General features: G+C 42.0%; 1 protein-coding gene across 1 annotated transcript in view; it reads right to left on the bottom strand.

Annotated features, from left to right (window-relative positions):
• The window catches only part of LOC119502781 (dolichyl-diphosphooligosaccharide--protein glycosyltransferase subunit STT3B), a 103,660-nt gene that overhangs the window by 21,205 nt on the left and 58,966 nt on the right, over window positions 1-23,489 (bottom strand). Inside the window, exons 4-7 of the mRNA XM_037793980.1 lie at window positions 15,669-15,734; window positions 5,587-5,686; window positions 3,009-3,107; window positions 178-324 (exon numbers count right to left, since the gene is read on the bottom strand). Of these exons, the coding sequence (XP_037649908.1) occupies window positions 178-324; window positions 3,009-3,107; window positions 5,587-5,686; window positions 15,669-15,734 (412 nt within the window). The remainder of the gene's footprint in view (window positions 1-177; window positions 325-3,008; window positions 3,108-5,586; window positions 5,687-15,668; window positions 15,735-23,489) is intronic.

Raw genomic sequence — 23,489 nt, 5'->3', positions numbered from 1 at the left:
CAAAAACCAGTATGCAAACGGTAATAATGGAGTGTTTGTTGAAGTACATGGGATTCATTGTTTTGTTTTTTAACGTGGTATGGAGTTGGGTATCGAGAATAGTGGGATTTCACTGGTATTGGTATTGACTGCTAAATTTCTGGAATTGTGACTTCCCTAGTGAGCAGCCATACAGACCTGTGTATGTGAGATAGATCACGGTGAGGAAGACCACGCCGGCAGCGAGAGAGACTCCGAGGAGGAAGAGCGTCTGGAACTCCTGTCTCGTCAGCCTGTCCTTCAGGTACTGCAGGAAGGCGTAGGCTTGGAGAAGTGCAAACACACCTGTAAAAAGAAGCCACGGACATAAAACAAAAGAATGAGCAAACACACAAAGGGAAACTCACACTGAATATTTGAGGAGGCCCCGATTCATGTTCGCTTCCTGCAGGGTAGAAAGAGGGTTTACGTGGTTAAGAAGCGCTGTTGTCAATCTGGCAGTATTCTCGACAAAGCAGTCCGCGATAGCCCCTTTGGCTGTTCATGCAGATGTCAAAGACAAATACTGTGGGACAACATATTTCAAATGCATGAGATAGATTTGTCTGGATAAGCCCTTCTCCTTTCCCCTCGCCTTGTCCTTCTTTTTGCAGCCCCTTCGGTCATACTTCCATCCTCCGTTCCTTTGCTCTGTCACTTTCTCAGCTCCGTTTTCTCCAGTGCGTCTCTCAGTTGAATTCGATATAAAAAATTCTAAAAGAGGCCTGGTTTCCCTCTCTTTCGTCACCTCCCATCCTTTGACAAATCTTGTGTGAAATCGCCTTACCCCTCCGCTAGCGCCACCGCCGCCCACAGCAGGTCTCACCCATTTCCAAGGTTAAGCCCCTGCCTGTCTCCTGGAGAGCCGCCACGGTGCTAACACGCTTGTCAGTCTATGCCACCCTGCCTGCCCGCCTCAGGGGCTGACGTCTCAGCGGTACCGACAGGTCCAAGGCTCTGTCACTCTCTTCCTGCCTCCCGCTGTGCTCCCTGAATGCTACCACCAGATGTTCTGAACAGCTGCTACCCCAGCGACATAAAAAACACACTCAAAGAGAGTGTGGAGCCAAAAAAATGGAGAGAGGCAGAGATGATTTTTTTGGTGGTGCGTTTTTTTCAAAGCCTCTCATAATGTTGTTTGTGTTGTCGACACAGGAAAACAGGGACACTTCAACGTAAGCCTGCTGCAGTGTTAAGAGATTTTTTTTTTAAAAAAGGTGCTGCTCGGCTTCCTGAAGCTGCCAACGACAGTCCTCTCCCAATCTGGATGTAAATGAACGCAAGAATCCTGCGCGTACATACGCACCCATCCGTGCTTTCAGGCAGCAGATGGGCCCACTCTTGAGTGGCGGAACTGAACAAGCTTTAATAAACTACCCACAAGCCAAAAATGAGAAGTACTTACAGTGCTAAACCCATATGGGTGGCTCTTGAAGTCGCTTACTTATATCTATTTTGTAAATATATTCTGAGAAGGTCCTGTGTTCTTCTACAGAGCATGACTAACGCTGTCAGCGCAGGGGGGGGATTCAATTCCTGCTGCAGCCAAAAAATCTCAAAGTGTGTGCATCCACGGTTACTGTAAGGTGCTCTGGATAACAAGCAGGTGGCTTATGTAAAGTCACACCTTTTATACATGAACTACAACCAGACAGCCTGAACCTTTCCTTTGTGTTGCAGCATGAATTTGTTGGCAGGGTCAGGGCAGGTTGGAAGAAGTAGATGTGAATTCTCTGAAATAAAATCTCTGCATTGCATCGATGTTGTATAAAAAGTCTGCTCTTTATGTAACTTTAAATAGGAATGTTCCATATAGTGTTAAAATACAGTACTTATACTTTCACTGTAATTCAAGGTAAGATGAAACAAGTAGGTGTTTTTGCAAAGACAAATGTGGTATTAAACTTGTATTAATTGATTGTTTTTGGCCAGTTGTGGGCAGCTTAACAAGTTGCAAACAACGCCAACATATTATCCCCCAATTAAGTTGATATGGGAAACGTAACGTGTCTATTTAGACATTGAACCAGCACGGAGCACCATTATTTGGTCGTCATGTTTCTAGCAACCTGATGAACACAAGTCCAACATTCACCCTTCAAATCCTGGGGGAAATTGTTGGCTATAGGCCTGTCACGATAATTACATTATCGACTTATCCTACGATATATGGACATGACCTCGATCATGTTTACGTTATCGACTAATTGTACAATATATGGACATACCTCGATCATTTATACGTTATTGACTTATCGTACGATAAATGGACATGACTTATACAATATATGGACATGACTTTGCTGACCCTGATATTGTCCGTTGTGTTTACATGTGTGTTTGTTAACATAAGAATGTCGCCAACATTTTAGCCAACATGATGTTTTGATGTTTTGGTTGTGTGGTTTATGTTTTATTTAGTTAGGATATTTCAATATTTTTTTTCACATTCTAAATCCAATGTCTGAATATTCTTAAGAATTAAACCTTCATTGCTCTTTGAAAGGGTGTAATTGCATTATTAGACTAATATGTTATCATTATATCAATGGCATAAAATGGTCTTAAAATGATTAATATCTCAATTAATTCGGGGTTTAAATGTCGTCCTACAAAAGTAGTTATTGTGACAGTCTTATTTGGCTATTCAATTTTTTTTAAATTTAGCTGCTAAATGCATAATTGGGTTCACAAACTAGTGGCTTGCTTTGTTAGTTGCAGGTAGTATACAGGAGGAAATGAAGCAGATGAGAGTGAACCAAAATAGTAAAGTTGAGGGCTGTGCTATACATGAGAAGCTCTGACATCTGGTGAGAAAGGTATGATTGAGTCATAACTTGGAAAATAAGGCAGCAACATTTTCCAAGGAATGCTGACTTCACCACTGCACTCCGAACGAATTTCATGTTAAAACTTTTCAGGAAGGGAACGTGTTCTTCCAAGAAGAACGCAGCATCAGCTACCCTGGAGGTAGAGAGGGTGGGGCTTACCGGCAGCAGCCATGTGTTCGCTGGTCCTGATTGGCTGGAAGCCGACAAAAGGGATCTGCATCGACAGTACGAGACCCACGATGTAGAAAGTGCTGTAAGCTGTAAAGAGAGGAGAGACAAATGAGAAGGAGAAACAGAGAGAGAGAGAGAGGCTTGATCAGATAAGAAATCAAACACAAATAAACTATTGCACTACTAAACACCTTCTATTCTGCTCCACTACTCCACTTTGGGTCCTACGAAGGGAAATCAACCTCAACAGAGCTATTTAAAGTCTATTGATTTTCACTGTCACACCTCAGAGGGAGTAAATACAAAATACCTAATCTAATGTCATTTACTGAGAAAATGGGAGCTGGCTCGGCGCGGTGTGGAAGGGAGGCCTGGAGTGAGACGAAGGTGCTGAGAACAGTGCAACTCCCACCTTTGTAGCTGGGGGGAACCGATTCGCAGACGCACCAGCTTAATTAAGATTTCATACTCTTCCTGAAGAGTGTGCCTCGTTTTTGAAGTAGTTGTGACCGCCCTCAGCTATCTCTTTCTCACACATCTGCTATTGACTCAAGACGGAGAGAGATGAATTGTGAGGGAACATAGACTGCAAGGCATTTTATTAAACTCAAATTTTCTTCTTTCTTTTTTCTCTACGTCTCCTTTTTGTATGTTCCTTGGTAGTGACTGAGAGACACCTGGCTCTGAAAAGAAGAGCTGCAAGATGTAAAGTAGAGGGAAGGTGGTGGAGTATAGGGCACGCCTGAAGACCTAGGGCCCTATCTTACAACCGGCGCACAGCGCAGCGCAACTGTCATTGCTAGTTCCGACGCAGTTGTCACTTTCACGCCCAGCACCTACGTTGTGCAAGTAGCAAATGTACTTGGGTGTGTTGGTCTTAAAATGAGGTGTGGTCATGCGTATTGTTGGTGAATTGCTATCCTGAGGCAGCAGAGAGCGATTGCGCCATTGACCTACAAAAACCTGGTCTAAAGTCTGGTTCAGTATTTTATTTAATTTAAAAAGGGCTCATTATTCAGATACTGAGATTTGTCTACACAGGCAGGTTCACATTACGCGTACACATACTGCTTGTTACACACACACACAGGGACGCACAATAGCGCTCCTTCTCAGTTAAACAGTGTCGGCGCTACAACAATGCTTTTATTCATGTTGAGCAGGTGACAATTTAAAATAAAATGGATATAATATAATACTCAGCCGGTCTGTGCCCCCCGTGGGTTGCAACGGAAAGCAATACAGCTTTCATTATTTATTAATACATGTTTATCATATTGAGCCAAGTGCTTTGCTGGTTAAATACGTTATCGGTGCATTTGCTCAGATGCAGTCAAATAGAGTTGTTCATGGGACGGAGGATTGGGAGACTGCGGAGGCAGAGGTTCCACTGTCCAAGGACCACTTACATCTGCTCGCGCACTTTCACTTCGTGCACGAGCAGATCCGATTCCTTAGCAGAAAACGCTTCTCCGATTGCCGAATCCGTTTTTTAAATAGCAATGCGCCAATGATGTGCAGGTGCACCTGGCTTGTAAAGGGAATGGGAGATGATACTCTGATTGGTTTAATTCCTGTTATGTCCAAAACACAAGTACAGTATGATTAATTAAGAGACTAAATACAACCCCTTAGCACCTTACTTTACAGATTATGTGCTGCTTAACTAGCAGAAGTGTAGTTGGACACGCCCTCAATGCACTTTAGACCATGTGCTATAGATTGTTTAAATAGGGCCCAAAATGTCTTTTCTGACCAAATGGTGCATGAGGTTTGCTGGATGACGCTCCGGCTGCAGACATCCTTGAGGAACAATGAAGACGGATATATATTTTCAACTTCATTCAACAGCCCTGCATCGTCAAGTAGAACTCCATTGTTGAACAAGCGTTTGGAGATGGAGCAGAGGTAGGTCAAAGCCCTCCCACTTTGAAGAGGCCGCAATTCATTTCCAAAGCTCTCAAAGACTATGCTCTGCGGTTACAGCGACTGCAACATATAATCATGTGTAAAAGACACTTGGCATGGTATCATTTTTTTCCTTGACCACAACAGAAGTGCCTGTCGCGGTCTGATGCGTGGAGGGTTTGAAGGATTGAGCTTGCGTTCTCCGGGGCCAAACATATAATGTGCTGGAGCTGCCACGTGCTCTGTGAAACTGGGATGTTCAGCGGAATAACAAGCCAATCCTCTTCTACAGCGCTTTGACTCTGGTATTTGCAAAAAAAAAATAAAATGAAAAAGAGATCAGGTAGCAGGTGGCTGCATTTACCGTTAAGTGGTGTGTGGATGTCTGCGCCGCCGATGATGGGATGCTTACAGTTGTGAGAGGTGAGCACAGGCGTGACCGGTGCATCTGAGCTTGTTTCAGGGTCAAATGCTTGGGCAACGGTGTTAGGAGACGCGCATAGGAAAGGTTTTGTCTGCTCATTGCATACATTTCTGTTCTAATGGAAGAAGGTCTGAAAACACTGTCAGTTTCCATTTCAGTGACTGTATGTGGGGGAGTTTAAATCAAGTCATGTACTTAAAGTCAGTGTGGTTTCTGTGTGTGTGTGCAGCTTACCGATGTAGACTCTTCTGCTGTAGCGTTGCATCAGCATCAGCACAAACACATGCAGGGGAATCAGGTTGATGATAAACACGTAACCTCCCCATGCTGACACCTAGAACACACACACACAGACAGATATGTCAGTCAACCTGCTAGGACAGCATCGTCTCTCTAAAACAGTCTTCTCCATTCAGAAAGAACTGGCCCCGAGTGATCAATTATTCTTCTTTTTTGTTTTTCTGGTTCAAATGAGCTAACCCTGCTGAGTCGAGACTTTCCTGTTAAAATGTTACAAATCAGCTGTGCAAGAAAGATGTCAGGTTTGCCTCAGTGACAGGAGATTAATGGAAACCTGAAGTCCCATTGAGACGCAAAGGGTTTCCCATATTGTTGCAGTAAACCACCAGATGGATTATCGGAAAAATGCATGTCATGAAAGTGAAAACGGAGCTGGAGATACACGGTTACAGAGCAGAGACACTATGTTGAAGTTGTTGGGGAAACAAACCCAAATCAGCCCACCATGCAGAAAGGTTTTTTGTTGTATCTAGTTATTCTGTCTTGCTTCTGGGGTCTATATGGAAATGCAATTCAAGGTGCAGATTAAAAAGTCTGCCATAGTCTGACGTGATGGTATAATAAATTAGAACAGTCTACCAGGCAGGGATGTTGTCTTTCCCCGACCTTAATCGCAATTTTTATAGAGCCTCCGGCACAAGCAATTAGGCAGAATAGAGACCTTAACAGGAATAAAGGTTGGGAATGAAGAACATATCACTGGGCTCCGGGCTATTTAGAGGACCTTGACACATGCCTTCCCACAGTCCATTTCAATGAAATTGCATTGCTAGGCAACAGATTGAGTCCATGTTTACTTCCTGTCAGCTTATGTCATTCTCATTTACAACTATTCAATGGTCTATATTATATATCTATATATTAGGGCTGTCAAAGTAAACATGATAACAACTCCTTAATGCAAATTTGTTTTAACGCCACTAATTTCTTTAACGCATTAATGTAATTGATCTTTTACAAGTTATAGCGGGCTCAGTTTTAAAGCTGGAGTGAAGGTCACTAAGTAACTAATCCATTGGTACCAACCATGTCATACTAGCTTGTCGCTAAGGAGGTTAAATAACGCTCCAAATTTAGGCAACATTTTGGCGATGAAAAACCGGCATGGTCATTTTCAAAGGGGACTAAAAACATAACTTGAAATGGAGTTCTAAAAAAATGACATCTCTGGGGTAACTATAACAAGAGGAATTAATCAACTTGATAAAGCCAACTACATCACTATATGGATCAGGACATTAGGAATGATATTGAGAGGTAGGTTGTCCTTCTTGACCTCAGTTCACGAATAGATACTATAAAAATTAATATACCTCCACGACTCCTCTACTTATTTCCATCACTACCAGTCGGGATCACTGAGAAACAATTCAGAGCCGGGGATAAAGTTATTTCAAGGTTTATATGGAGGCCCAAGAGTCTTCCGTATAAACATTTCAAACATCACAGATTGGGAAACATAAAGAGAAGAATAAGAAGAAAAATGGTAAAATCTAGAGTGATATCTACAAGGAAGGGAACGTAAGCCTCATTGGAGACAGAGATGAAGCAAAGGATTTACTGGAACAGAAAATTTCACTCGATTTACCCTAGAACTGTGGTTTAATGTAGTACGGAAACATAGATTAGAGAAAGAACTCTGACTTCCTGGATAGCCTTTAGACATTTTATCCCAGGCACTCTCGACCAAAGGTTCAAACAACGGATTCCAAGTCGTATGACAGCATTATGCTCAGTAATAAAATATGATTTACGATTTTCCAGGAGCTGAAACAAGCACGAACCCTTCAGATAATTGCAATTAAGCGACTTTTATGACCGAGATATAAAGCACAATGTAAATTTAGATAAATAATTAGAACCATAATTGGAGTTAACTATTCAAAGAAATATAGAATAATATCTACATTATATCAGCACCTAATGGAGAGAAGCAGAAACCCTACTTTACATAAAAAGCTGAAATGAGGAAAAAAAGAACTAATTAATCGTCTGTATTAATATTACAGAAGATGAATAGTTGCATATTTGGAGAACAAAACAGTCTCATGTACTTGGAGAGAACACTGTTGGAATAAAGTAATTAGATTCTTTATTATACCCAAAATTAAGAGTAAATACTTGTCTAAAGCACAACCATGTTGGAAAAGATGTGGGGCAAAAAATATAGACCACTCCAAAATGTATTTTGGCTTTGAAATTGTACAGTTTGGGGGAATTGTTCAAATGGTTATTATCAACGTTCTGGGCTATGATATATGTAGGTCATGTATAATACTGTGCTTTGGTAATATGTCAGGAGATACTGTGTTAAGAGAAGACATATCTGCTGAAAGTCTTGTTGGCAGCTTGTAAGAGATGGTAAAAGGCAGAACCACCAACACAAGATAGCTGAAAACTGTGAATGAAATATATGATATGGAACCGTTAACTCATAGGATAAGAGCTCAAGAGGAGAAATGGATGATGTTTACATCAAAACGACTAGATAAGAGAATGAACCACTGAATACGTCAGAGGAATAAATAGGTTGCTGTGGAGACAAGGTGTTTTTTTTTCCCTTTAATGTGTATGTGACCTTTCTGTAATGGAAAAGCAATAAAAAGGAAGTAGAAAGAAATGGTGCATTCATGTGCAATGAAAGTTACTGTAGCTTTCGACTAATCATTACAGCACCAATATACGGTATATAAATAAAAGCAAAAACTCAATATGTGACTACATTAACTCAGTCAATCAATCCATCTATACATATAAGCCCCCCCTGCATCAAAATCACCTCACACACTTTGAATTAAATCATTCTAGACGAATGTAAAAACCATCTTACTGCCTCTTCGCTATTAGACATAAGCACACAGCTATAAAAACCTGACGTATATAGAATCTATAAAAACTAGGCAATCATACTTTATGTGTTAGATGCACTAATAACTTTAAAAGCTCCACTCAAATTATACCTCAGCCATTTTTGAGGTCCGCTAAATATCACGGCGCTGGGTGTGGGGAGGGCTATAAAACAACTCTGCAAAAACATCGCCGACAACTTTTCAATTGCTTATACTTGACTACAGCGAAGGGGCAAATGGAAACAGTGAGAGCACTAGACAGACCGAGAGGAGAGCAAAAGAGAAAGAGTGTTGAGAGAAAGAAAGCGAGACAGAGAAAAAGAGAAAGGAGAGTGTTAGAAAGTGAAACTGAAAGAGGGAATTAAACAGGAAAAGGGATTGCTGGTACGCAAATTGTTTGAAGAGCCTTTATTCGCAGTAGCTTGTCAGAAATAGCCCCATTGCACCCGCTCAGCACGATGAAAAGAGCATTCATTACGCTTCTGCAATTACAGGAAAAAAAACGAGCACATCACGTCTAATTGATAAAAACATTAATATGCTACATTAAAGCAGAGGGTGAAAGAAAAACTCCTAAATAAGTTCTATGCTGAATGGTTAGGTGCAATTATCTTTTGGCAGTAGTTTGCATCTGTTCTCTCAGATGGTGACAGCCAATTAGTAGCATGTGAACCGTATCTTGAATGAATAACAGAAATGACTTCAATTTAAGACTCATTTTAAGTGTTGACACAGGAGGAACTGATCCGAGTCTCTGTTGCTGACTGGCTGGGAACTAACGAAAATTATAACACTTGAAACACAGTTGTGTGCAGTGTGCTACTGGCTGTGTGACTGCAGCATTTTTCAATTTTCTAGTGAGTATGCATGATAGCAGAAAGAGGAAAACAGAAAGAGTGCATTGAGAAAATGAAATTTAAATCCCCCCTTTTTCTCTGCGTTTGGCCAAAACTGGCTGCAATCTACTGCGGGCACGAAGACAAGGTGGACAACTCACCCCGTCTTTTTATTGTGAAAGTCTGTAAATCAATAGGCGTGTTTGTGAAATCATGGCATGTGTTAATTCCCAAAAACCATGCCAACCGCACCGGCGTTTTCCAGGGTAAACTTCATAAAAAAGCCTCTTTAAAATATTGATCACTCTGAGTTGAACTCTCTGGCGTCACTGAGGTGCATTATTGACTCAGAGAGTCAGAGTCAACATTATTTGTAAGGCTCGTTTTCCCCTGTGGGTATTTAACTGGGCAAAGGGGTAGCAGGTTTAATGCCATGTCAGAGGGATGGAAGATAGTGATTGGAAAAGTTCCCATGGTCACTATTTGCGTGTGTTCATGGCAACTGAGAATTACCAGCAGCTCTAATAAACTGGTGTAATTTACACACTAAATGAATAGTTAATTACCGTTGTGCTACAGTTACATCATTTGTAGAGTTGGACATGTGGGTTTAAGAAAAAGAGTTCACCAAATCTAACTATAAAGCAAGGAATCTCTGTCTCTGTCTGTCTGTCCTTCTGTGTGTTATTCATATGCATATCTCGAGAACCACTCATCTGATCTACTTCGCACTTGGCGGGTGTATTGTTCAGGACCCAAGGGAGTGAAGTGTCGAATGTGGTGCAATTTGGGCAGATGGTGGCGCTATACTGTGTGTCTTTACTGATGTTCCGCCATTTAGAATTTTTTCCAAATCTGATTTTTTTTGTACTCCTCCTACAAATTTTGTTCAATCTTGACCAAATTTGGTAAAAACATCTCTGGACCAAGCCGGAAAAATTCACATTTTTTGGATTGTTGATGTACCATACAGTTTTGCTATGGCTGGCCCTTAAAGTTAGCGCAAATGCTGTGGGTGGGGCTTATATTACAAAAAATATCATATCTCCTGAACGCTTTGTGCTATTGTAGCCACATTTGGTGGACATGTGTAGATATGATGTCTGAGTGACCATGACCAATTTGGTGCCATTTGGCCAATAGGTGGCGCTGTAGCAGCATCTTAAAACAATAAAAGAAGTATTCTCTGTCTGTCTGTGTATGTATATATGAATGCCCTTCACATATCTTGTTCATCCAATCAATTTCACGCGGGTACCAGCAGCCATACCATAGTTCTCAACAACCTTGCAAGAAGAACTTCTGGGAGCCAAACAATTGGCCCGTTCCAGAAGGGCACACGCTCCGAATGGGCACTGCACTAATTGGTATTAAAGCAGGAACACTGAGTCAAAATGAGCTTCAGCTGGCATAAGGCATCCATGTGTGCTTGTTATGCAACTTGAATATATCCATTTCTTAACAAGACCGTCAACAGCCATGCTAGCGGCTCTCGAGGAGGCTGTACTTAGGCACAGTGGTGCTAAATGCTAACATACTCACAATGACAATAGAGCTGCAACGATTAGTCTATTAACTATTTTGATAATTGATGATGATAATTTGGAGATTTCCTGCTTTTCTCTGTTTTAAATCATATAAAGCTGAATCTCTTTGGGTTTTGGACTGACAAAACAAGACATTTAAAGACATTACCTTGGACTTCAGTTTATAAAATGACAGAAAATAGTGAAAAATGGCCATCCTAGTTTCTCAAATGGTTAATCAATTAATCTAGAAAATAACTGACTGGTTAATTGATAATGAAAATAATCGTTAGTTGCAGCCATAAATGACGATGCTAACATGTCGATGTTTAGTGTTTATAATGTTTACCTTGTTCACCATCTTAGTTTAGCGTATTCACAAGTATTAACAAGTCAGAGATCGGTAAATGTGTTAACTTGGGTGTACTGCTAGGTAGATGGGTAGGTAACTGGGGAGGAAGTGGGTATACTCTCCTATATAAACCAATGGCTTTTTGGCTGATAGTAGGGTATACTGTAAACTGTCAGGAAAAGAGATGAGTATACCCCCCGCTACACCACTGATTAAGGTGGCATCAGCGTCTCTTTTTCAGCAAACTCTACAATGCAATTGCAGATTTATCTCTGGAGGGTTCTGTTCATGCCAGCAGAGCGCACAATCAACCAGAGGTAAAAAAAAAAAAAAAAAAAAAAAAAGAAAAGAATGGGAAATACTGGCCATCTGTTCACATTAGAGGACCATGCAAAGATGAATGCTCAAGACTAAAAAACAAAGCTGTGTGTGTTTGCACACGAACAAGCTCCATTTGAAATTATGGATCTAACAGCCAGCCCTTTGCCCGAGCCACAGGCTAACAGGTGAGGGCAGGAATCAGAAAATGTTTGGAGCAAAGTCTTTTAGCCGTTATCGCTTTCTGCGTTTCATACCGGGCTTATCTGATGACCGCGGGGGCACTCAGAAGAGGATATAGCGAACACAGCATGCAACAGGGGGAAGGGTTTTACTCTGGTGTGTGTGTGTGTGTGTGTGTGTGTGTGCGTACAATTGTATGTGTGCAGTAGCGTTTGCAGCCTGCCTATGTGCTCTTATTAGACAGTCCATTTATGACAATGAATATGAATGTGGTTCTGTTTATCGGTGCTTATTCACTAACACCAGCAGTGACTCTCTGGTTCATTAAGAAGACTTTAAGATGAGTGCCATTAAAGACAAAGACACTTAATGATCTAGGGTCAACAGAAAGGTTGCAGTTGCAGCACAGACTGCTCCCTGAATCTCCATTAGATTCCGCTGTTAAATAAGACGTCTGGATGTGTGTATGCCTGCTAATGAGTCAGATGGTGATCGCTCCAGGGCTACGCCTTGGGCACAGGCCAGACTCCTTCTTACATTGTATTTTTATCACAATGATACTCTAGTTTTGTGTTGGAATTATATCATTTTGAATTAAACAGGACTAAGAGGCTACAACCATAATAGCAGTTCTGTGAGGCTGAACTATGGATCCGTTTGAGCTAAATGCTAACATCAGCATGCTCACAATGACAATGTTAACTAGAAGTGCACTCGGAGAGCGCAGACCTCCGCCAAGGCAGGTTTCATGTACGTCGCTTTATTTATTATTTTACTTTTGGTTTTTACCGTGGTATGGAATTAGTATCGAGAACCGTGGAATTTCACTGGTATTGATATTGACTCCTAAATTTCTGGTATTGTGACTTCCCTAGTGGGCTTCATACTCTGGGGACCATGAACGTCTGTACAAAATTTCAGTGCAATCCATCCAATAGTTGCTAGAGATGTTTCGGTCTGGATCAAAGTGGTGGACCGATCATCGACTTTCCCCTAGAGCTACGCTGCTAGCATGGCTAAAAAGTTAAACAGAGTGACATCTTTTTAACCATCACCTGAGGCGCTCTGCGTTCAGGGCATTTAATCAATAGTTGATTAAGCAATGAAGCTGCCCTGATTTTACAGGTTGTTCTGCTAGAGGGGACTGTGGAGGCTTTAGAGAGGAAAGTAAGCTTTGGGAATGAGCAGTGCAGTGCATCTGCTTTTGCTCTGTCCTCTGTTTTCCCTCTCGCTCGGCCCTCACCCACTCTCCCCTCACCCCTGGAGGGATGAAAGGAGGATGTGGCGCAGCTACCAGAATGGTTTCCCGTGGCTCCTGTCCATCAGTAGGATCCTGCTGCTCTGATCCTTTTCTTAATCTCGTCCTTCTCCGTCCTCTCCACCTCTGATTATGCCAATATCCAGGCGGGGAATCTGTCCCTCTCTGTCTCCATATCTGCTTTACGAGTGTCACATTCGATTAAGCCCCACTTGAAAAGGTAGCCTTGGCTATATCCTGATTAAAGTGACGGCGTAAGGTGATAAAAAATAAATAAATAACAGGGGTCGGTCAACGAGTGGATGCAGGACCAAAAGGAAACAGTGGGGGCAGTCGGGAGGTTGGTGGTGTTGATGGAGACACATGAGCCTAGTTTGCTGCTCACTGCTAGAGGACTTATCTGCAACAGTGGGTGGGCTGCGGATACAGTACTGAGGAACATCACATCACTGAGGAGAGGGGGAGAGAGGGTGTCAAAGAGAGAAAGTGGTAATAAGGAGAACGAAGCATGCAGACTCAATGTTCCCATTGCTTCTGACGCGGAAGTTACACATCACAACATATTCTCTCTCCCGTCTTATCATTCAGTGTTTTCTCTCCATCTCTCTGTCCACTCTATCCTGTCTCTTCCCTTATCTTCCCACACCTCCCTCTATGCTTTTGTTTCTCCACTCTCTGTTTTGTCTCCCGTTCTATTCATCTTTCCATCACTCCTCTATCTACCCAATCCTCTCTACGCCCCCATCGGACCGTGTGGCCCAGTGTGATCGATGAAGCTGGATTTCGGTAATCTGTTTCATTTGATATCTGTCTCACTGCCGGCCAAAGAGATTTAGCCCAGAATGAGCAAGAAGCTGGAGATTTTCATAGGCGCTCACACACACACACACACACAAACAATCTGTCGCCGAGGCAGCGAGCCCGGATCGTCTTTTTATCTCATCTCTCTCATCAATCCCCTGATGGGCTTGTGCCTGAATTCATAAATAATGCAGACAACACTGGCTGAACTGCTCCTCCTCTTTTTCCATGCTTTGTCGTGTCCATGCTGGACCAACAGAGGACAATCACCCCAACAACACTACCATGTCAGGAGCGCGGTTAACTAGCAGGAACCAGATCTGAATTTGGAACTAGCTCCAAATGCATATTAAGTAGGATTTGCTGAGAAACATGCTTTTCAACTCCAAAAGGCAAAGTGTTTAAAAAAAAAAGGCAGACCAGAGCCAGAGCTACTTTACAAAAGACAGTTGCAAAACATTTCGTAGTAGCGAAGAAGTCGGACTAAAACGACAAAGCATCTCCTGCAGCAGTGTGTGTGAGAATACAACGGTTTTGAAGTCCACTCTTGTCATCGTAGTGCTGCAGAATCAGTTAGTTCCAGCGTGTTCAACTCGAGTGAAGACGAGCATAAAGCAGTGAATGTTCTTTGTGCATGCCAAACAGAAACAGAATACATATATATTTTCATTCATTTCACACTTTGCAAGAATGAAATGAAATCCCTTGTTGCTTATGATGAATGACTGAGATGTTTGCTTTGAATATACTTTGGAGTCTTCTCTTACTCAAATAATGGGATATTATATATATAATTATACCGAGCTGAAACACAGTGAGTCAGTCAGTCAGTCAATCACACTGTCTTCACAGGGTAGCTGGTTGCACAGCAGCGAAAAAGAAACAAACAAGCAAAAAAAAAAAAAAACTAAAGAAAACAGATAAACACATCATATATTTACGTCAAATAAAATATAGAAATGGGTAAAAAGCAGAGAACACAAGTAAAAAGAATTTCAAAATAGGTTCAATTATGAATAAAAATATAAAAGGTGGGAATAAAAAGTCAAAGCAGCTTTGATTTACAGTTCCCAAGACAATGCGAGTAGTGTGTCTGTACAAGCATGAGACAGTAAATAATGAGATAAATGAGACTTGGATTATACCCAAAGACTGAATATAAGAAGTTTTGAAGCCTTGAGTTCGGCATTTTGGCCGTCGCCATATTGTTTTTTTGCAACCAGAAGTGACACAAGAGGGTGGAGCTAAGTACAACCGAACACCGAATTAGACATTTAAGCCGACCACAAAGGTTATAATTAACTTTCATGAACTGAAAACACACAGTGAAAGGGTTAAAGTTGTAAAACAAAAACACGACTCCCAGACCGGACAACTCCGTGGTAGCGACCTGTCAATCACAAGGTAGCCACGCCTTAAATCATACCCTGCTTTATGGTCTATTGGACTCTAAATGGGACCATAATTTACTAAATGAACATCATGCTGTATTGAAGAAGACTTGAAACTAGCGATTGAGACCATAAACTCAGATTTACAATGTTTACTGAGGTATAGCCAGCAGGGGGCGACTCCTCTGGTTGCAAAAAGAAGTCTGATTGTAAAGAAGTCTATGAGAAAATGAGCCTACTTCTCACTTGATTTATTACCTCAGTTATTCAGTATTTGATTATAACTAGCTCCACCCTCGTGTCACTTCTGGTTGCAAAAAAAACGACATGGCGATGGCTAAAAAGCAAGATGGCAACGGCCAAAATATCGAACTCGAGGCTTCAAAACAGCAGTCCACAAACCAATAGGTGACATCAAGGTGACTACGTCCACTTCTTATGTACAGTCTATGTGTGTACCCAGCGTGGTCATGTATGTATGTGTTTGTGTAACTCTTCTCACCATGTAGAAATAGGAGAGACAGCAGCCAATGGTCCAGAATACAGAGCCCGTCTTCACTGACTTCACCTACGAGAGAGAAAGCGGTATGTTAAGAATACATCCATTATGCTTCAACATCAAATAAGACATGCAGACCCACAGTTTGTGTATCAGGGACATTAGAAACTACATCGCCCTAGGATGCACATTCCCTGTGATAATGACATGATGTTCTCCTTCAATTACAGATACAAAAATTTAATCCGGAGTGCTGGCTGTCGTCTATACTACAGCTGCACTCTGTTTGCTGAGACATCATAGTCTCATTGACAGCTCTGTTTACACTGTGATTCACCACATTTAAGAGCTACTTAAGACATTTATTTTGAATCTAATGGAATATGAAAATGGATAAAAGTGCTAAAAAAACATTCAGATTTTGTGCGTCTTTAAAAACACATTTTAATGATCACAGTTTAATGATCATAGCAGATGTGGAACAGCCAGCTGTGGAGAGAGCGGCGGATGACAGGAGAGCAGTTCAGACTAGACCAACGCGAACATCTTGTAAACAAGCTTTCCTTCCCCGCCACAGGCCGATAAAGCAGGCAAGTGTGCACATTAACATTTCAAAACACACTGAGATAATGAAAAAGTTGCGAGCGCAGACACAGACGCACTTAACGGTGCTCGTTCGAATCATCAAACTCAAGGAGAGAACAACGGGGGTAGGGGAGGTTTGCCAAGAAGCTTGATCACATCCAACAATGCCTGGGATTTGCTCACGGGGGTGAATCAATGATCGCTGGACCAAGGTGGTCTCACCTCGCCCAAATACCCAGCAGAGCCTCACAGACAGACGCTGGATCAATTAACTGCACATAGACACACCGACGCTGCTTCATACCGTCAGTGCATGCAGAAATACAAAAATAAACTGTCCTCAAGCAGTGCTTTCCCTATGTGTTGAGGTCAGCCACAGTAAGTAGGTCTGCGCTGACCTGATTATCATTCTCTCCTTTAAGAAGGTGGGAAACTTTTGTTGTTTTAGGGCTTTGTTGCTCTGTTTGGGTCAACAGCACTAAAGCCCCATTCAGGTGAGATTTATTTCTCTCGGGAGATGGGGTGATTTTGATATTACATGCGCTGGCCACTGACTAGTAACAATTACAGGCCAAATGACCCATTGTTTTTCAGCCAAGTTGCTGGTCCTGTAAGTCCAGTATGGAGAGACACTGTTTTCTTTTGTTTTTAAGTGTATTGAGTTCTTATACATAGAGCTACATTTACTGTATAATGCAGTCTAATACAACAGTCCTGCAATAAATCATAAAGGAATGAAAGTGAGATTTATTGCAGGGCTGTTTTATTAGACTGCATTAGCTTGGTGTAACCTGGCAACAGAGCTTACGTTGCCAAAGGCACAACCACCAACACTTTTCCCAAATAGCTCCATGTTGAGTCTTTCTTTTTTTTTGTTAAAGAGTGAAAATAAACTTGATGACAGATTAGGATAACAACAGTTAGGCTGCATTCACACAAAATCAGACATTGCAGTGAAAACATTATTTTTTTTTTAGGCTGTGGCGGTGGGGACCTCAGGGGATGCCAAAAATAGCGCAGAGGCGATAAATTGAAACAGATTCACTTTTTTGGAGAAACACAACCTGACATCACCTTACGATGGCCAATCGCGTAACTGGCAATCAGACCGAAAGATGGCCACGGGAAAGAGAACAACATGACTGACCGAAACACAATGGTGCAGACAGACAATCACTTGTAGGACCCGGCATACTAGCACCATGGCGTCACACAAATGGGCCATTTAAGCGACACTCCCATACCGCCGCACAACCCCGCGCTAATCGCTGCACTGCCTGATTTGGTGTGAATGCAGCGAGGGTCTGCGTGACGTAATTTCCGTCATCAGCGGGTGTACTCGTAGGTTCTGTGCCGACGTCCGCATACCGCCAATTTGTTGTGACCCTGTGAACTTGTTCGCACAGCCACCACGCTTGCGAGTGGCTGTGGCTCAAGGGTTAGAGCGGGTCTTCCTTTAATCACAAGGTTAGCGGTTCGATCCCGGCTCCTCCTTTCTGCATGTTTAAGTGTTCTTGATCGAGAAACTGAACCCTAAGTTGCTCCCCGGGTGCTTTACAGGAGCCCACTGCTCCTAAATGAGGATGGGTTAAATGCAGAGGTCAAACTTCATGTATGTATGTGGCGATAAAAAATGTATTTTAATGTGCACGTTTGTTTGGGAGTATAACCGAGGCTTAACTGCACAAGCCGCTGTGTTATCCTCAGACAATATTCCCACTCAAGCTGGGCCAAAGGTAGCATATACATGTTCAACTGGTGCCACCATAACCGCCTCTGCCAACCGCCCTCCCAGCCTCCACTCTCTTTGTCAAGTCACAGAAGTCACACAGTGTGATACCAGTCCAGCTAATTAAATGGGAGCCGAGAGAAAGAGCGGAATTACTGTTACAACAATGTAGGCACGGTGCACGAGGTTAGAGCAAGGGGGGGGAGGCAGTGCTACTCTATGTGTGTGTGTGTGTGTGTGTATTCATGTTATGAAGAGCTGCGGTGTTAAAAAGAGCAGCTCTCCTGGGTGTGAGAGGATTCAATTATAGATTATGGGAGGGTGTGCAAGAGTGTGAGTGTGTGTGAGTGTGTTGGGAGGGGGTAAACACAGAGATTAAGCGAGTGGAGTTGAATGGGTTATTAGCGGATAAAATGAAGGAGTTGGATAATGAAGATTGGGCTGAGCGTTGAGAGAGAGGCTCTGTGCGTTTCCTGCCACGTGGAGGAGAGGACGGGGGGTAAAGAGACACACAAGGAAAAGGAACGAGCAATAATGACATACAGGAAGAAAGAGCAAGGTGGGAAGAACAAGGAAGAAGAGTCAGAACGCAGAGCACTGCTAGAGCAAAACAATGGCAGGGACAAAAGAAGACAAAGACAATTAAAGGGAGACGAGATGGAAGAAAGACGGAGCGGAGGAAAGGGAAACGCAAAAGACAAATGTGGGTAAATGAGACCGATAATGGGAAGCAGTGGTGCATGGCCGAGATGATTGTTTTTCAGGGCGCTTGCCAAATAGAACGGAGCGTGTGAGAGGTGGTAGGTGAGTGGAGAGGGATTTTTTTTTTTTCTCGATGGCAGCGCTTCGCTGATGACACATCACCTTAAGAGGCAGTGATGGCTGCTGCGAGGAACACCTGCCTCACTTTGAGATGTATTGTCCATACACGCAAGATGACAAGAGGCCATTATAATAGCGCAGAGACAAACAGATGTCCCCCAACACACCCCCTAATACACATTTCCTGGTGGGAGACAAATGGTTATGGTGGCAGTTTTTTGGATGGGTCCTGAAAATTAAATGGTGAATTTTGGGGACTCCTGCAGAGTTAAAAAACGATTTCAGATGGACACAGGGGGAAGACATCTCAGATGTATTTGGAAAATAATACATTGGATGGATAAGGATGAACGTTTAAAAAAAAAAAGGGCCAAATGTCCGATAAAAGGTTATATAATAACTGCTGTGAAAATAAGAAATGTACCCGTCTAAGAGGCTGACAAATTAGGCAGATTATAATTATGATTTGGGCGTCATGATCTGCCATGATTTATCCATATTATTTCAAACATATATAAGAGTTGGAATTGGGAAAGTCAACATCACATGCGAGCAGAAATAATCTTTTCAAAATCTAAGAGTGAAAACGGCAAGAAAACATCTTTTTTTAGAGAGCAGGGAGTAGGGACTATTTCATAATGCAGCTCATCCAGATTTCAATGTAGAGACAGCTCACCTCAAGTTCACCCTTAATACAGTTCACTTGTCTGCAGCTATGCAGAGTTCGGAGTCCTTGTTGCCCAACTGTCTCATCTCAACAAAAACTATTCGGACATCCCTTTGTTTCCCTGCTCTTTCTGCACACATTTCAATATATAGTAAATATGGCTGTCAAAGTTAAAGCGATTATAACGAGATAACGCAAATTTGTCTTAACGCCACTGATTTCTTTAATGCATTATCACAACAAGGGATAAGATACCTGCATCATATGAAACTAGAAAACCTAAGGTATCCATTGGTACCAACCATGTCATACTAGCTTGTCGAGAAGGAGGTTAAATAGCGCTCCAAACTTAGGCTAAATTTTGGCGAAGAAAAACTGGCATGGCCATCTTCAAAGGGGTCCCTTGAGCTCTGACCTTAATATATGTGAATGGAAATGGGTTCTATGGATGCCCACGAGTCTCCCCCTTACAGACATGCCCACTTTATGATAATCACATGCAGTTTTGGGCAAGTCATAGTCAAGTCAGCACACTGACAGCTGTTGTTGCCTGTTGGGCTGCAGTTTGCTGTTATGATTTGAGCATATTTTTTTATGCTAAATGCAGTACCTGTGAGGGTTTCTGGACAATATTTGTCATTGTTTTATGCTGTTAATCGATTTTCAATAATAAATATATACATACATTTGCATAAAGCAAGCATAATGGCCCACTCCCGTGTTGATAAGAGTATTAAATACTTGATAAATCTCCCTTAAAAGGTACATTTTGAACAGATAAAAATATGTGATTAATCGCGATTAACTATTTTAATCGATTGACAGCCCTAATAGTAAATTCGCAAAGAAAACTGTCTTGATGGATGTCCGTTTTTGTTTTGGTATAGACAAATGTGAGTTGTCTAGCGCTGTATGTTGAAGGATGTAAACTCTCCCACTGATCAGCTGTTTGGTTTCTCTCTGCTGAGCCAGTACACAGACAGGTGTGATGTATCAGGACTGTAAACACAACAGGCATGCTCAGCCAGCCACCTGGACACCAGACTGTAGGTCATTGCCAGATCAGCGGCAGTGAGCGAGTTGTCCGCGAGCTCGAGCCTGGTGAGTAATACTACCATGAAACTAACCACATGTAGACATGCGTCCATGCACGATTTGACAAAGTGACATAAACTGGGATGGCTGAATCCTTGGACTGATAAAAGCTCCCTTCCAACCCGGCGGCAACTGTGCTTCCAAGCTTGTTACTCTGTGACAAACGGCGGTGAGGCATGGCATGACGAAATACCTGCATCACTACTTCCACCTGGATGAAAGCCTCCACCGCGCAGCGTGTCTATACGCTCAAGCATAAAGGGAAATCAACGCCTTGAAGGTGAAATAAAAATTGGACAAATAGCCTACGAGCTACTATTAACACTCACTCCCTGTAGCAAAGCATAATGAAACTGAACTGAAACCGCATGGATGAGGACAGTTAGACGGTTTTCCTGTCCAACAGCCTGTCTAACATGGCCCGCCACTCCCTTAAAACAAATGTGTGTCTGCAGTTTTTTTTACCATTGAATGTCAAATAGTTAAATTATAGAACAACTTTAGAGCAAGGAATCTCTGTCTGTCCGTATGTGGATATGTCCTTCTCATATCTCGAGAACAGTTCATCCAATCTGCTTCACACTTGGTGGGTGTATTGTTCGGGACCCAAGGACATGCAGTAAGGGTGGGGGGGAAAATCGATACAGCATAAAATCGCAATATTGTATCGATACACGGACGTCAAGTATCGATCTTTTATTATATAAACTATTAACACCCTTAACAATCCGACGGCCCTACAGCGGGCTCAGCCGCTATTCTGTCTTTCAGAGGTTGTAGCGGGGTCAGTCTTAATGCTAGAGTGAACACTGGTATCACATCTAACTAGAAAACCTGAGGAATCGACCGGCACCAACCATGTCATGTTATCTTGTCGGAAAGAAGGCTAAGTAGCGATCCGAAGTTACGCAAAATTATGGCAAGGAAAAATTGTCTGTAACTGCATAAATTGCAGTTGAAAAAGGTAATAAAACGAAATATATCTTCTCGCAATACTCAGCATATCAGGCTCGTAACTGCAGTTCACTTTTACTGTTGGATGCTGAATATACTAACGTTACAACCAAACTCCTTTTCTCTTCCCTGGAGTCAACAAGCAATGAGCAATGAGCAATGAGCAATGAGCGATTCTCGACAACGCTGAAAGCAGCTCTTCCGGGGGCCAAGCAATCGGCCCACTCAGAACAACCACGCCCCGAACGGGCCCCTGCGCTGGTGTATCTAAATTAAACCTGGAAACAGAAGACCTCTACATTTTAGAGTTTAAATTAAAACAGATTTAAATTAAAATGGAAAACCAAAAGAAGTAAAGACCTGAAAAAACTGAAGACATAAAGCACAAAATGTTGATGCTGCCTTTTACAGCTGCCGTTTCCATTTTTTAATTGCCAACCAGTATGCACATCAAGAGTTTTGCAGCATACACAACATCTATACGTTTCATTTGAAGCCCCTTACAAAGAGACATCGTTATGCACACACTGGTGATTTGAATAACACAAAGTGACAGCCTCGATTTCCGTGTTTACCAATTAAACATCTGACGACCGGGAAAGCATGTCTTTGCATTTTGTTGCGTGGATAGTTTAGGGTTAAGTGCAGCCTGAATCTGTTACTGTGTGCTGTGCAGTAAGTAAAACAGCTAAGACAGAACACTTATACTGAATGCTGATGAGCAGCGTTGTATGGCCTCCAAATACATGTCTGCATAAATGTGGGAATCCTGCGGGTCTCGCTCCGTTCCGAGCTGTGATGGTACTCTTTAACAGCTGCAGGCGGTCATGTTTGAACGCTGCGGGTATAATTAAAAAATTATCAATGTAGTTTAAATAAAACTGGAGCTTCATTTGCCTGCCTTATCTCTGTAACTCTGGCACAGTTGATGTGAGCCGACCATGGACGATACGTCTCCCTACAACTACGCAGATACAGTTGGTCAGTGACAGACATGTGGCTTATTTGCACGAGTCTCCAATAGGATTGCAGCGTCCTATAATGTAATAATCTTTTGTAGATAATACCCAAAGCTTCTGAGCTAAAAAAAAAAAAAAAAAATGTAATGTCATTTGGCAAAGAAAACTGAGCAGCGGGAGCAATGCAAAGAAGAGGAAGACACAAAGAAGCTTTATAAAAGGAGTAAAACAATGATCTGTTCTTAATATTTGTCTAATGTATTGTTTAAAGCCAAAAATAAAGATGACTAATTATAGTGTTAACCCTCTGAGACCCGTGGGATCGCCGCCAATTCTGTCCGACATTACTCTTAGTCTTTAAGAGGCTGTAGCAGATTCTTAAAGCTAGAGTGAAGACACTGGTATCATATCAAACTATATGATGATAACCTACGTGTATAAATGTGTTATTTTCGCCTATTCTAAAAATGGTTTTCTGCATACCGGGGTCCCTTAACAGTCTTGGAATTGTATAAATTGGGTATCAGTGTAAAGCTGAGACTCTTGTGGAGCCAATGAGCCCAATAATATTCATGTGTGATGTTAGTCCCCATAGTAACCATTTTATATAGTGAGATCATTTTTTGATACTTGACCTCGCTGTATAAAATGACCTGTGGTGACCTCTAGGATAATCACAGCCTTGTGAAACCTTATAGCCCCAAACTAGAGATCTAGGGGATTCAGAGGATGGATGGCTTTCCTAGGCAGATTGCCAATAAGGGAGTTTCTGAGCAGTTTGCAGAACAGATATGCTCACCATCCAATCGCCAAAATATGCAGTTCTAGCAGAAATCTCCAAATGTCAAACGTTTTTGATACCAAATCACAGAATGGCTTTTTCTGTGGTGTTCCTCAAGGTCTTGTTGTCTTAATGTGGTATTTTGGAGGAATTATTGATCATTTTGATCAATTCTCGAGTGGTAAATTTGTTTTTTTAAATTGGCACCAAATCTGTGTAACAAATGGTATCA

Source organism: Sebastes umbrosus, chromosome 15 (assembly GCF_015220745.1).
Source record: "Sebastes umbrosus isolate fSebUmb1 chromosome 15, fSebUmb1.pri, whole genome shotgun sequence".
NCBI classification, from domain to species: domain Eukaryota; kingdom Metazoa; phylum Chordata; class Actinopteri; order Perciformes; family Sebastidae; genus Sebastes; species Sebastes umbrosus.
This window is presented reverse-complemented; position numbering and strand designations above follow the sequence as displayed.